This window comes from Anarhichas minor, unplaced genomic scaffold, assembly GCF_050575085.1.
Source record: "Anarhichas minor isolate MPS153535 unplaced genomic scaffold, ASM5057508v1 ptg000025l, whole genome shotgun sequence".
Lineage (NCBI taxonomy): Eukaryota > Metazoa > Chordata > Actinopteri > Perciformes > Anarhichadidae > Anarhichas > Anarhichas minor.
Genome location: NW_027466471.1, coordinates 7,884,404 through 7,899,759, shown reverse-complemented (window position 1 = coordinate 7,899,759; position 15,356 = coordinate 7,884,404). Strand labels below are relative to the sequence as shown.

At 45.5% G+C, this 15,356-nt stretch overlaps 1 protein-coding gene across 1 annotated transcript in view; it reads right to left on the bottom strand.

The window, feature by feature from the left end:
• Nucleotides 1–448: 448 nt before the first annotated feature.
• The window catches only part of ptch1 (patched 1), a 51,907-nt gene continuing 36,999 nt past the window's right edge, over nt 449–15,356 (bottom strand). Inside the window, exons 16-24 of the mRNA XM_076099533.1 lie at nt 14,775–14,914; nt 10,460–10,643; nt 8,435–8,715; nt 6,301–6,438; nt 5,964–6,106; nt 2,420–2,519; nt 1,934–2,290; nt 1,277–1,820; nt 449–1,170 (exon numbers count right to left, since the gene is read on the bottom strand). Of these exons, the coding sequence (XP_075955648.1) occupies nt 1,278–1,820; nt 1,934–2,290; nt 2,420–2,519; nt 5,964–6,106; nt 6,301–6,438; nt 8,435–8,715; nt 10,460–10,643; nt 14,775–14,914 (1,886 nt within the window). The 3' untranslated portion in view covers nt 449–1,170; nt 1,277. The remainder of the gene's footprint in view (nt 1,171–1,276; nt 1,821–1,933; nt 2,291–2,419; nt 2,520–5,963; nt 6,107–6,300; nt 6,439–8,434; nt 8,716–10,459; nt 10,644–14,774; nt 14,915–15,356) is intronic.

Genomic DNA, 15,356 nt, shown 5'->3' with positions numbered 1-15,356 from the left:
CTTTCAGCCTGCTAGGGTTAAACGATACATAACCTCTTACAGTAAAATATGACCAGAGAGCAGCCTAACAGACAGTGATGCAAAGCTGAGAGCTGAAACAGGTTCCAATGCAGAGGCGATAACTAAAAAAACAAAACAAAAACACCTTTTAAAATTTCTTCATATCTGCTCATCTTAAATAGCACGCATAGCGTGTCAAGTTAAACAGTAATTGTTTCATAACTACCACAGGTTTGTGATAAAAATTAATAGTTTAACATGCGTACCTTTATACAATAATGAACACACACACATAAACGCGCGCGCACACACACACACACACACACACACACACACACACACACACACATATATATATATATATATATATATATATATAGGCCTGTTTGATTATTCTAACAATTTCCCTCATGTTTAAATGAGTGTAAATGTTAGTCTGTTCTGAGGATGTATCCGATGTATAAGCCAGAAGATAATGGGGCTGTTTCACATCATACAGCCCTACACTCAACGACTATGGACGCGCGCACACACACACACGCACGCACACACACACACACGCACACACCAACACAAGACCGATCACTTCTTTTGTTTAAAGAGACATTTGCATAGAGTTATAAATGTATAATATTTAAAAAAAATATTTCGAGCAGCAACAGTGAATGCTGACAGGTATTTTTGTCTAGATGAAGCTTCCTAATGGCACAGATCCACAGATGAGTGAGCAATTATCAGAGATCTATCTCTATCTTACATAAACACACACACACACACACTCACACACTCACACACACACACACACACACACACACACACACACACACACACACACACACACTCACACACACACACCATATAAAAATGGCAGCCCCAGTCTGTTATGAGGAGTTGTACAGCTCCTAAAATTATAGCTACATTTTGTTCATATTTACATATGTATACATCTTTTAAATATAGATAGAAATATCTAAGACAATAGTCCACTGGGTTACAGTAAGAATGAGCACCATGACGGCAACACTGGCGAGTTTCTCGCTGCTTGGGGCCAAGAGGCGAGGCGAGCTGAGCTATGCTGAGCTATGCTGGGCTGGACTGAGCCAGGCCGGGTCATCTGCTTAGTAATACAGAGGAGTCCATCTTTGGCCGTTGTACTTCCGTTCTCCACAACTGGAAACAAAAAAAGGGAGATTGTTTTGTGAGTTCTTTATGATGAAACATACTTTTCTAAAAGGACAGCTGTACTATGGTCCAACTGAAGCAGTTTAAAGCTCACCTCAGCTTGCCCGTCTGCCACTGTTGCTGTCAGCTGCCTCAAACTCCAAGTCTTGCAGCTCCATGGCCTCCACGTTGACCCCTCGGGCCCCCGTGTGGGTGTCCATGGGCACATGTGGGTCCTGGAAGGCAGGCTCCGGGCCCTCCGCCCCTGATGGGCAGTGACTGTCTGTTGCAGTGTATCCTGGGTAAGAGGGAGCGGGGGGGCCCTGGTTGGACAAGGGAGCCGGGTGGACGGCGACAGTGACGGAGGCTGATGCCGTTACCGTGGTGATGGGTTGGTGATACGGGGTGGGGTTGGGGCGGTGGTGCGGGAGGTGGTGATTAGGCTGTGGGTTGTGGGAAGAGCGGGCTCTGTGGCCTGCTGAGTGTTCTCTATGGCCGTGTGAGCCATAATGGCCCCCAGCCTCAGTAGCAGTTTCAAAAGCGTCCATGCGTGGGCGGGCTGGGGGTGGGGCCTGCCAGTGCAGCTGGCTCTTGGGGTCCCTGCTGCTGTTACGGTGAGTGGTCCCAGGCTGGGGCCCAGAATCACAACCCTGAGAGGACTGTAGAGCAAATAAGATACAAGGGATAAGATATTTATTTCTATGATGTGACAAACGAGAACATCTGCAAATAGATAAACATACATGCAACACGATGGGGGATATTCTCTTACCAAAGACACAGTATAGGTAGGAGGCTCAGGCTGTCTGGCTGAGCGCCTATGCCCTGACCCTGCTCGCCTATCCTCCTCTGTCCTGGCCGCTCTGCCCCTGCTGGTCTGGAGGCGGTACTGCTGCTCCTCCGCTCGAGTCTGTCCTCTGTGTGAGGGCAGGTTGTAGTTCTGCATCTCCTGGCTGATACCGGACGCTGTGGTGTTCGAGCTGTACTCCGAGTCCGACGAGTCTGAGGCTGCACCAGAGGTGGTGGTGGCCGCGGTGGTGTGGTGAGGACGAACTGAGAAGTGGACCACGTGAGGAGGGGCCTCTGGGGACGGAGTGGGCAACTGGCTACGACCATCGACTGGAGTCACCTGGGAGGAGAAAAGAGAGGAGGTGAAGACGCAGCAGTGAGCATTTCACACTTTTGAATGAAACAAAATGCCACTTTTTCTAGTAAACTTTGATTCAATTTCCTTGCAGCTGTATTTTTGGCATCTTACCTCTGGATAGGGCCCAAAGTATGACAGTAATACTGGAAGAAGGACCAGTCCATTCAGTACTCCAAGTACTGTTAGGATGGCCAACACTGCAAAGAAATACCTGCAACACACCAAAGGCACACATTAAAGTAGCTGAACATGAATCAACTTTAATCTTACGAATAGTCAAACTAAACGCAACAGGAGAAAAAACCCTGCATGCAAAACATATTTTTTTCCTCGCGCTTTAAAAAAAAAAGAATTTACTAAAAAGACAAGATATATACTTTTTAAATGGGGAAATGTCATGACAGGAACAAAAAAAGAAAAAAATAGAGCTGCCCAGGCCAACGCATACAGACAAGAAGCGTAACAGAGCAGGCTAGAAAGAAAGAAAATACCTGTGCAAACCACAGAGGTTTAGACGTGGGGAGACATGTGCAAGATCAACCACTACACACGCCCGAAATAATACTTCTACAAAGACACCCGGACACTCCCCAAACACACACACACACACACACACACACACACACACACACACACACACACACACACACACACACACACACACACACACACACACACACACATAAACACCCCACAGACAGGCAGGCATGCACTGTGGTTTTGAGGAGCAAAACAGAAATCTACCTTGTGTGTTTCTAAGTCCTGCCAAAGAGGGTTAGTCTTTAAGAAGCCGCAGAGAGAGGAGAAAAGGGGAAGCATAATTAGCCAGAGCTGGTTAATTCAAAGGCACGGGAAGAAAGAAAAAAAAAGTGGGGTGGTGGTGGTGGGGGGAAAGAGGTGGGTATTGGGGGCGAGGGTACTCTCTCTTGGGTGTGTGGTGTATAAGCAAACATGGAGAAAACAATGCAGTGAGGAATGTGAAGGGAGGGTAAAATGGGGGGAGAGGTGGGAGAGGGGGACGTTGGGGGTGGTGGGGGGGGGGCACAAGAGGACAGGGGCCTCTCTCTCCTCTTCGGTTCGAAAAAAGAGAGAGGAAGAAGCAAACAAATGAAGTGAAGGGTATAGAATTTAAACAATTTAGTCTAGGAAGAAGAGAAGGGGACCCTCAGAGCGCCACCCCTCCCTGGTCTCTTTCTCTCCCACTCTTATTTCTTTTTCTCTCTCCTCTCTGCCTCTCTCTCTCCCTTCTTTCCAGCTAAGCCCCTGTGAAATTCCCGGCCACTCCACAATCCCCTCCGTCTAATTAAATCTCCAATGTATCAGGTAAGACCCCCCAATCTCCCATCTGAATTCCCCTCTCTCTCTCTCTCTCTCTCTCTCTCTCTCCCCCCAATCGAGCTGTCTTCATTAGAGAGGGCTTTCCTCCTCACTTGGTTGTCCAGTGAAAGCTCTCAGGTTATCAGGGACACACCGTTGAACCATGAGCCCCTTCGCCTGACTCTTTAAGGTTTAAGTGGGCTAACTGAGGTGTAGATGCGCTGGTATGTGATGCAGCTGGGCCTCACACTAAACGCACATTCATAACTAATCTGTGTGGGTGTTTATATCAATGTGTGTGTGTGTGTGTGTTTGCATGCAGAAAGGCAGGCATCGCACAGAGGAGCCACAAGTGAGGAGAGCTGTTTTTTGTCTACCCAGCATGGGTGGCCTCACCTTCACAATACGGTTACTCTAGAGTCTAACTGTGAAAAAGGATGGGAACTTAAGAAATATGCAAAATGCCTCCATGCTAATTTGGGAGTGCTGGTATGGACACCCACTTGTGTTCCTTCGCAGTAAATTAGGCCATGTGAAAAAATTCAGTTCATATAAAAAAATGCCCCTAAATGCATTATTATACAAAATTTATAAGATCCAGCCTGCTGTATCTTATGTTTGTTTTGAAAATGGTCACTCGTTAAGAAAGGTCAGATTTCACCACTGGGGTGCATTTCCTGCGTCGTCTAATTCAAACTCCACCTTCTGGCATTGACAGTATGTCCTCCAATGGCAGTGAACTTATGCCCAAAGTTCATGTTCAACAACGTTTGGTAGTGATTGTGCTCTGAAAGCAAGTACCTATAACTTGACCTCTGACTTGGTCTCTGGCAAAGCTCTTCCCACACTATACAGTATTGAAAGCCCACCCAACCATCTGTCATCTACTTTATTAGATTATCAGAACTGTTTCTATAAGTGGAACTGAAATAACTGTGTCATCACCACAGTTAGCATGTCCATACACACCAGGAGGGGTGAACGCCACGTCACCGCTGGATACACATGTACGCACAGACATCTCCACATGCACGCGTGCAGCCCACATACCAGGCTGAGTGCCCTGCCGGGCTGTTTGGAGTGAAAACATTCACAGGGCTGAACGGGGAAAGCCAGGGAAACATTTCTTTCGGCGCAAGCAGAAAAATACGAGCCGGGCCTGTTGTTATTGAACCGTCTTGGGGCGCTGCTTTGTTTGCTCAGACAACAGCAGAACCTTTAAATGGAGCCCGGAGACTGAGCCAGAAACCAGAGCACACCACTGGAGGTGAGGAGAGAAGGTCTATACGCCTCCCTGTGTTTGTGCGACTGTTTGTGTGTTCTCAGAGTGTGTATCTGTGTGTGCTTTCACTCGCAGGCATGCCATCATTGACCCCCATGATTACAAGGTCAGGGAGCAGGTTGGTATGTGTGTGTATGTGTGTGTGTGTGTGTGTGTGTATTAGGGGGACTAAGTGTGATTGTGTGGGTGTGCATGCATCAGCGCAGGCCTGTGCACATGACAGAGTTTGCGTGCTCGAAGATCACATGGACGCCAGTGCTCCCTTTTCTTAAAGGAAGCATGTCAACCAAATTATACAGCTACCTCAGCTCCTTTAACTCATTCAGTGAGCTCACTGGAAACTTCTCATAATACTCCAGGCTCGAGAATGTACAGGATCATTAATTTTCCTCCCTTGTAGGGCGGCTCGTTGCTACCTTTCTGTCTGATGCTTACAAGAGCACGCGCACACAAAAGGAGCCACCGACGCAGAGCCCCCACAGTGTGTCGGTTTTAATTTCCACTTCTCCTGTCTTTCCACAACTGCCCTCTTGCCCCTCAACCCGTAACTCCTTCCCATGCTAATAAATGTCTAGCGAAGGCCGTTAAACTAGCTGGAGGAGATTACAAAGGCCAGAAGACTTTCCTGCTCTCTCTCTCTCTCTCTCTCTCTCTCTTTCACTACGTTTCCATCTGCTTCCCCATCAACTCCCTCCTGGCCCCCCTCCTCTTCCTTCTCTTGACCTTGAACTCTCCATCTTTGCCCTGGTTTCCCTTAAAATGTCAGGCATGAGAAACACTAAAGGGGAGAGGAGGAGGATGAAAGAAAAAAACACAAGGGGCGATGCGGGTGGAAGATGAAAAAGAGACCGACAGAGGGAACGGTGGAAGAAAGCGAAGAGCCTTCATGCATGATTGGTGGCTCAGGTAGATTCCTGTGTCACATACAGGTTGAGGCCTGGTCTCAACGGTCTACTGACGCCAACACAGACACCGTACGGTAACCTTTGTACGTGCTCATACATTCGGCTCAATGAATGTAGCATTTTTTTCACAAGGTTTGCCGTTTAAACTCACCTGACAATAAAGTCGAACTCAGAGCCAGCGAGCATTAGGACACCTAATAAGGTGGAGAAGGCTCCATCGAGCACCGGAGCAAACATGTGCTCCAATGCCAGCACCGCCCGCCTGTGACGATCCCCTATAGCTGTCAGAAACGCCTACAACACACACACAGACGCACACACGCACACGCACACACACACACACACACACACACACACAACACGCACACACAAAGAGAATTTACGTCAAGAGGATCAAAACCAATCAAGAAAAATAACTTTTTTGTTGTTATTGACAAAGACTTAAATCTTTGAAATCATATATTGTTCTTTGTGTCATGTCTACATACCAGGGCTACATGGACGGTGAACTCCACTCCAATGCCCACAGAGGCGATGAGAATGACCACAGGGACAGCACTCAGCTTGATTCCCATCAGCCCCATGAAGCCAAACAGCTCCACAGTCATGAGAGAAAGCACCAACACCTGAAGAGAGAAGGATGAGCTTCCGTTAGACAGGAAGGTGGTTGATAAAGCGTCTTTGAGTACCTTTTAAAGCGCTATACAAATAAAATGTATTATTATTATTATAAATATATATATATATATATATGCATATTTATACATTTAATCAAACACAGGACAGGACATAAATAAGTTAAAAATACACATATTTCTTTTAATACTTTGATGTGTAATAACCAATCTGTGTACACATTTTATGTTCCTAAACTTCTCTGTCTTCTTTTGGAGGAAATTCAAATGCTTTCTGTAAGTTCTTTAATGTCACACATTTATTTTTCTCTTTTGTGTTTTGAGTCCAAAATATACCTTTTATCCAAAGGGGTACGAACATGCCAATCAATTCATTATCATAATGCACATTTCCCAGGTGACAGACATGAAAAGTGCATCAAATGACCATAAATGGAAGAAATCTTCGACTCTATTGTTCTAATATAAAGAAACTATTATTCACTGCACGTACTGTGCTAATGTACAGTTGACCTGGACTTTGCATGTATGCATGACAGATGGGGGGCAATAATAAGCAAGGATGATATGTGTCAGTATCTCTATCTTATAGAGGTGTTAAGAAACTATACATGTGGGCAAAATATGTGTGTCGGTGTGTGTGTGTGTGTGTGTGTAGAGGCTTCAGTGAAAGGCGAGACAGGAGCTGGGAGTAAATGCCATTATCAGCTGACAGGCGTCAGGTTACATGGGGCCCAAATCCTTTGAAGAGGGCTGAGGTGGGCAGGGGAGGGAGCTGTGTGTATGTGTGTGAGTACATATACAGTGAGCGAGCACAGAGTATGTGTGTCCAGCAGAGTGTATGTGTGTGTCGGGCTCTGTTGACACTTAAGATCTTGCAAGTGGAGAGCAATATTGAGTAAAGTATTTGGACTATTGTATTATTTTAAGATCTTAGTTGACTTAGTTCTTTTAAATATCACACGGCAGACTCAGGCACTATTTTAAAGTCTCTACTTGTGTTTTCTTTTTCTTTTATGTCACAGTTTTCCCACAGATAAAATGCAAATCCAGAACAAAACAAGATCACAAGTGATCACTCCAGATGCGGTGGTCTATTCAAGTGTGAACAGCAATCAGCATCAAGTGAATTAGAAACATCTGTATATATCAAAACACAAGACCCAATGTTTAAAACAGGCCTGTCTCTGTGCTTGAGATGGATTTCTGGGCAAATAGCTAAGAGGGTTTGACGTTGTAGGGCTGGCGGTGGTCTGGTCCTGGACAGAGCAAATGGTTAAACTTGACGCCTATCCATAACTTGTCTTTTGATCTTGCTAGTAAAGCCTGAAGGATGAACATGAGGTCTCCCCCTCCCCTGTTTAAGGGCTCGGGTGGCCTGGCTACTGCCTGCCATAAAATACAACCCACCAGAGAGAAAGACCAGAGCGCTCTGTGCATGTGTCTGTGTGAATTATGTACCTGCATGTTTACACGTTCATACTGCATGTGCGCAAGTATATACATGTCTGCGTGTGTGCTTGAAGTGTGTGTCTGTGAGCCTGCGTATGTGAATGAGTGTTTGCGCGTAACCGTTGAAGCTCTTCTAGCGAGAGGAGGGGGAGCGTAGGAGTGCGGAGGATGGAAATAAAATCTACGTTTTTATAGGTTTAGAGTGGGAGCAAGTTGTCTGAGCGACTTTGTGTTCTCTCCCCATTTATCTGAGCGTTGGTGTCCGGGAGTGTTGGACTAGACTAAACAGACGGCCCCTAACAAAACAGCACAAGACTGGTGACTGAGGCTACAATAACACACACGTCTTCTTTTTGACTCCGTCCTCTCTTAGATGCCTTCTGGACCGCACATTAAAAAAAAAACAGGAATTAAATGCTGGGGAAGAGTAAAGGCGAAGTAATACGCTCATCAAACGTAGGTCACAAAGAGTGAACAGGTTTTTTTCGACCATTATCAACCATTTATGCACGTCTGTTTTTTCTCCACCACTCACTATGATGCCGGCGGTCCACGGGTTGAGCAGGAAGAGGGCACAGACCAGAAAGGTGCAGGCGAGCACGACACTGATGGACAGCAGGAGCCAGTGGCGCAGACTAACATACTGTTCCCAGAACAGGAAAGGGTAGCCATTGGGGTAGGAGGGCAGGCTTTGTCGGCTGTAGTTGCTGCAGATAGCCCGCACGCTCTCGATGGCCTCCACAAACTGCGGCGTCTCCCGGAGCCCGTTGAGGTAGAAGGGGAACTGTGCGTATTCGATTGGCTCAGCAGCCGGGACTGGATGGAGAGACAATGAGAGGAAGGTCGATTAGTTAGAAGAAAAAAAGGAAGATAACTTTATCTTTATTTAGCACCACATCATTTTATTAGACGCCATGCAGCAATTGAGGATGGTTTTGCACTTCGGGGCCTTGGAAGCAGAAGCCACAGAGCCTTGCATGATGATGACATTTTAAATTCAGAGAAATTTATTATTTCGGGACATGGATTACATATGTAGATGATAGTTTATCAATTCTTATGAACAAGCATTAGGTTCTGATCATTTAGTGCATCTGCAGAAATAATTTTACACTCTTCAGCTAAACCACCAATATCAAGGCTTTCCCTCCCTAATCCAACCTTGTTCCAAGAGCAGCTACATCTGTGGCCAAGTGTTTGTGTGTGTGTGTGTGTGTGTGTGTGTGTGTGTGTGTGTGTGTGTGTGTGTGTGTGTGTGTGTGTGTGCGTGTGTGGTGGGCGGAGCAGCCTGAAACAGAGCTCCATTGACTCAAACCCAGCCAGTCTGTGGCCCAGCCTGGCTAATGAGGACCTATCAGTTCCAGACACAGCAGAGTGTCAGAGCTAACTGTGATTCACGGTAATTACAATGTCAGAACCACCGCCATTACCACACCCCAAACGTTGCGCTGCCGCTTAAAGCATAATGTAGATGCATGAACACGCGTACCTGCCTGTCACTCTGTCATGAAGTCATATTTGGTGCTGACAAAATGCTGTGTTCATTCAGACTTTTGCATGCGGTGTAATTAACAACACATTGCTGCATATGGAAGATTCCACATCTATTTCGAGTGTGAATATTCCAGTGCCTGCAGGTCGTCAGACAGGAGCACTTGCTTACATGGTTTGGCACGTTATAATCTCAACTATAAATTTCCATCAGGACACCAGTTGGCTTTTGGCCAACACAGATCTGCTCCGGGGGGCTCCTGCACAGCCAAGCACTTCACGCTGCTTATCCAATCATATCCCCCCCCCCCGCAAAGGACTTCCTGCTTGTTATCCAATTGTGCTTCCCACCCAAACCAAGTCTGTCCTTGTTATCCAATCATTTTCCTCCCCCGTGGAGCACTTCCTGACTTGCACCAAATCACAGGCTAGAATCAAACAACATGACTGTACTTTTTTTATGTGAGTTACAGTCTGTGTGTGTGGCAGGGAAATGAGAATAGGGTGTGTGTAGTGTTTAGGGTCACTGAGTTTTAATAATGTGTGTGTGTGTGTGTGTGTGTGTGTTTGTGTGTGTGTAATGCTAGGGCCCCATGGTAGCCAGGGTTATAGCATTCACCACAGGCACCATTAGAAGAACCACAGTGAGCCGTGTCTTGGTCCTCAGCCTTGCAACCTGAGCTCACACATACACAAACGCACACACACCGCAGTGGTACTGTAAAGTCTACTACCTCACTTAAAGCTAAGAGGCAGACAAGGAGCAATAACTCAAACCACAAGAGGTAAACACTGCTCGCATGTAGCAGCCGCCTTATGGAACCTAAAAAAAGACGCAGGCGAGACCAATGAGCCCCACAAAAAGTTGCCTTGAAATTTCCGTGAATGCAATTTGTTCAATTGCACCGTGCAGCAGGTATGAACTTTATCATTTCAAATTAGCCTCATTTGTTGGAGCAAAGGCTATTATTGACATTTCCTTCCTTAGGTCAAAGCAAAACTTCATTCCATTACACTATAAAGCTTCCTGGTGTTAACTCTAGCATATTTTGCGGATATGCTGACTTACTGCTGAGGCGTGTCTCGGGCATGGAGTCAGTACGGTCGTGGAACCACTCAGGAGGGTGCGGGCGAATGTTGGCCTGCGAGGCAGCGTACGCCACAGGATCATTGCTGACCCAGGCGGTCAGGTAGATGTAGAAAGCCGCGGGGTTGATGATCCCATCTGCATCCACAAGCCTCTGACGAGTCAGCTACAAAACCCAGAACGGAGATGAATTAACGACGGTAACATAATTACTAATGTAGACAAAAAGTTTTCTTCTGCTGTGTTCTCTTAAAACATTCAAACACATACTTGCATGCATCTAAATTAAATGGGTATAATAATACATAGGCTGAGCCACATTTTAAAATTATTAAATGGAATAATTAGCAAATAGAAAAAGTGCAATAAAGGTGAAAAAGAAATTAGGTGGAGCATGCATATTGCCGCCGTTATGTATACATTGGACACAAAAAGGTATTGTGGAAATAAGACATGTTTAACCAAAACATTTTACAGGTGAGCCGACCACAGAAATGCTTACTTATACACATGCATGAGTGCAAGAGAACGGACCAGCTTTCAAAATAAGAGTCAAATATTAGTCCCTCTCTCTTTCCAACCAAAGAAAAATCAACAAGTCAAACACTGGTCGCCTTTCTTAGAATTCCCGTAATTCTCATCACGGCTTCCCAGAATTATCATGCCACATTAAAACATGGAAAACGTTGAATCAGCTTCTCCCTTTACATACAGTAGATATTGGCTGGCCAACCTCAGGCCCAATGTCCTGACCACTCTGAATACATTTCTGATGGAAGCCTTGCAGCAATTTTCTGTCAGGAAGCAGCTGTGGAAGACGAATGTTCTACCAAGTATTAATTCTAATAGTGGCAAATGCACCAGTACATTGATATATGTTGTATTAGACAAGCTCTAATCTGGCATTCTGGTTCCTCTACCTGTTGCTCAAGAGCCCCGGCTGCCGGCCGAAACAGCCGAAAAATAATTTAAGTCCAGATGGATACTTTATTATATACATTTCTGATTCTAATACAATACTGTTGTTTAAGTTGCGATTTTTGCTATGTGTGTATATAAAAAAAAAAGGTGATACTAATGCTTCTGAATTACAAGTCAAAAATAGGCCTGTTTTTGAATATCAACAGCTATAGCTGTGTGCTAAAATGCTAATTCCCCTTTACAATAATTCACTGCATGTTAATCAGAAACACAAACTCATTCAAAAACGCACTTATTAAGGTCAGCGTATATGAAGGAATAGTAGCTGGCTACTCCATAGGCTTGTGGAAAGCCCTGGTTTCTTAAAGGCTATATTATGTTGGGTGAAATAAATGTGTTTCTCGGCAGCTCTATGGATGCAATGTCCATATAATACTGTATATGTGACTACTAGATACATTGCCATGACATTTATGGTGCTAAGACAATGAATCGTAATGACTTTGGTGACTTTTATTCTCATGCCACATTTACACATTGTAGTTAATATTACTCTCAGTCTTAGAAACCAGAGCCGGGTGATAAAAAGTCTCTGTAAGCCGTGAGCTAACCTCCTGACATCCAGCCACTATGAATCAGACCAAACCCACACAGAGCGTTTCTGTCTGGTTGCTGATTGTTCCCAAGCTGTTTCAGTCTGTGTCACTTGCTGTGACGGCTGCGGTCAGTAGGTAGACAAGAATGGCTGTCTCGCTCAGAGCCATTACTTTTCTTCCTTCCCCTGTGGAACCAGAGGAGTGTAGCCTAGCACTGCTACCTCCTGAGAGGTAAAACCATTACTGCACACCGCTCTGCCACTCTCCTTTCTAGGAACCATAAATCCCTCCTTCACTGAGGCAGGGAGAGTTTTGGGGGTGAAGCTGGACTCATGGGGTTAGGTGGATGAAGAAAGGAGGAGTTTTTTTTTTTTTTTTTTGGTGATGGGTTGGAGGGTGAGGAGAGAAAAATTGCTTGAGTTAGCGTAACAATAAAAAAAATTGGCTGGAGTCCCTGAGCGCATCTGTGTGCAGTTAACCTGGTTGTTAACACTGAAGGAAATGCCACCCAGCAAATGGAGTAGAGCTATAAAAATAACACAACATCTGTACAAATGTTGCTCACACTTGCTTCCCCTGACCCCTACGGGTACCCAGAATGCCCAGCGCCGCCGACCGACCCGGTCCTGAGAAGAAAAGTGCTGTTTCCTCCTCCCCCTACTCTTTATACCGACCTCCCCCTCTCCAAGCTTTGTCTTCATATTGCCTTACATTCAAACCACACACAAACACATATACAGACAGCAAGCTACAATATGGCTCCCAGACAAGGCCATAAGGAATGAATGGTCGCCCCAGCACAGAGGGAAATGTTAGCAGCAGCAGATCAAAGCCAGAACACCTTCTGCACAGATCCATGGAGTGGCATATCAAAATAAAACATCTAGCTTTGCAATTTGCCAGGGTTGGAAAAGATCTGGTACTCATTTTGAAACACACACACCAAAAAAAAGCAGCTACTGCTGTAAGTGCACGCACAACAGACAAAAGCAGAACACACACTCAAAACATACAAATGCACACACAGAGCTGCCTCAAAGAAACCACGTGTTTCAGCTCCCCTCATTGAAAGAGGACACAGCAGTGGAGCGCTGAGGGAGGGAAAAGGGAGGGAGGAAGGGACGGAGAGAGAGAGAGAGAGGTAGTGCGAGCACAGGAGTTAGTGTAGGAGAGGGGGGGGGGGGGGGGGGGGACAAGAATGAGAGCCGGATTCCAGAGGATCTGGATTGAATTTAACAGCGGGATACGCAACAACTGTATGTCTTCAAGCTGTCACCGGAAGCCCAGGCAGCTCTGCTGGCGGCCCCAATGCCTCACGGCAAATACACTTCCCTCACAGGCACAGGAAGTGATGTCACAGGGCCGCACACCAGGATTTGCCTCTGCTTCCTGCAGGTTAGTGGAAGGGATTGGGAGTGTGGTATGCTGCTGCGATGGAGCTCAATGGGTAAGAGAAAAAGCAAAAAAGAAACGGCTAAGAGTAGAGAGAGGGGGGGGGGGGCTTTAATACTGTAGACATGCACGACTTCTACACAGACTCACACACAAATCATGTAAATGAATAAAAAGACAAGACACAGCGGAGCTATTTGTCAAAGTTAATTATCTTTTGAGGGAAATGATCTCAGTGTTGAAAAGGACCTGGCTTGTTTTGTGTTTGGAGTTTTGATAAATCCTGGCCAAGAATTTTGTTTTTATATTTCCCCAGTTCCTTATCTTCTGTTTTGTGCCGTTTCTTGCCAAGGAATGCAGCCATGCATCCATGTGTGTTGTTTTTTTGGAGGTGGCACTAAACTAAAAACAGAGTGCAGGGCCCCACTGAGGCTTCCTCTGGACCTCCTTCTAAGGCCTTAGCTGCTCCCTAGCTTGACTTGTGCCATTGTTGGATGTCAAACACCCCTCTAGTTGCACACTGGAGACCGGGCTCATTTCAACAGCTGAGCTGGAGTTTTTCAGGAGATTATGATAACTGTGTGTACAGTAGTGATGAAATCTGGGTGCTTTTCAACCCCAAAAGTGCTGCAGTGAAAACACTGGACAGCAAAAATGTTGATTTCCAAAACTTAGTTCGAAAATAACTAAAATAAGTTTTTTTTAAATAGATTACTTTGTACGATGAACTCATTTATCTGCATAGTGAGGCCAAGTAGCTCAATTTATCATTTGTCAAAAATATGCAACAAATGCAAATATTGTTTTTGAAATCCATTCAGTTCCATTTTGACAAAATTATTCGTCTTTACCACGGGACTGAAAAATCCAGGCAAATTATTTAGAGCGCCGTTGGGGCCTGCATGACTTTCTACATTGTGCACCGATTTCTTTCAGCCTTCCGACTTCTCACACTATGAACTGTGTCTGGAATCACTAACAAACTCAAAAGGCTTGATGCTAAGGGAAGACATCTCACTGTCAAGGCGCTGCACATGCACACACAGAACCACAGAGTGTGACAAATGGTTTTAAATGAAGAGTTAATAGGTTTTTCAGAGGCAGGCTGCAGCCCCAGTGAGAGCTTTAAATTCCTGGGCTCGGTAAAGTCATCACAGAGAAGATGAAGACAGACACAGGGAGAAAGGAAAAAAAAAGACGGGATGGAGAGAGACAGTCTTTAAGCCGGGTGTGGCTCTTCCAGCCCCAATCCCATTGGACAAAACACACAAATATACACGCACACAGAAAAAGAGGAAAGCAGTTTTAACACCGGTGTCGGTATCCTCAGATCGCAGTCCTTGTAAAACAGTTCAATCACTTTTAATGGTGTGAATAACTACACATACCAGGTTGAAGTTGATGGGCGTCCTGCGTCCTGTCTGCACCAACAGCTTGTATGCAAGAACGCCGTCATCGGAGCCATTCCTGTAGCTGTTGAAGGTGATGCGGCCGGCCTCCCAGTCCTTCTCAAACGCCTGCTGGAGACCTGCATGAAACCACAACAAAACAGATTGGTTAGATGCGGATGTTTGGAAAGGTTACATGCCCTATTATCTTCATTCTTTCTCTGCAACACACTCATAAAGCTAAGTTCAAAAGGAAAACAACACACAACAACCCAGCGCAGCACAAGGCAATATAACACAACACTGCAACCTAACCCTATAATAAGCCTGATTGATTTTATATAGTAACTTGGTTCCATTCTCAACCACCAAACAAGACTTCAAAAGCCTAAAAAAATGCTGCTTTTGATTCAGAGCCATCATTTGGGAATATATCAGTAACACATGTCTCCTTTTCTATACTACTCTCTAATCCATATGTGCATCACTCTCCCCCTCTCGGCTCTCCCCCAAGACTCATGCTGTGGTCCGTCTGTGGGAGATGTTGTTTTGGGTCTCGTTCCGTGGCCTGTCTGGCTCCAA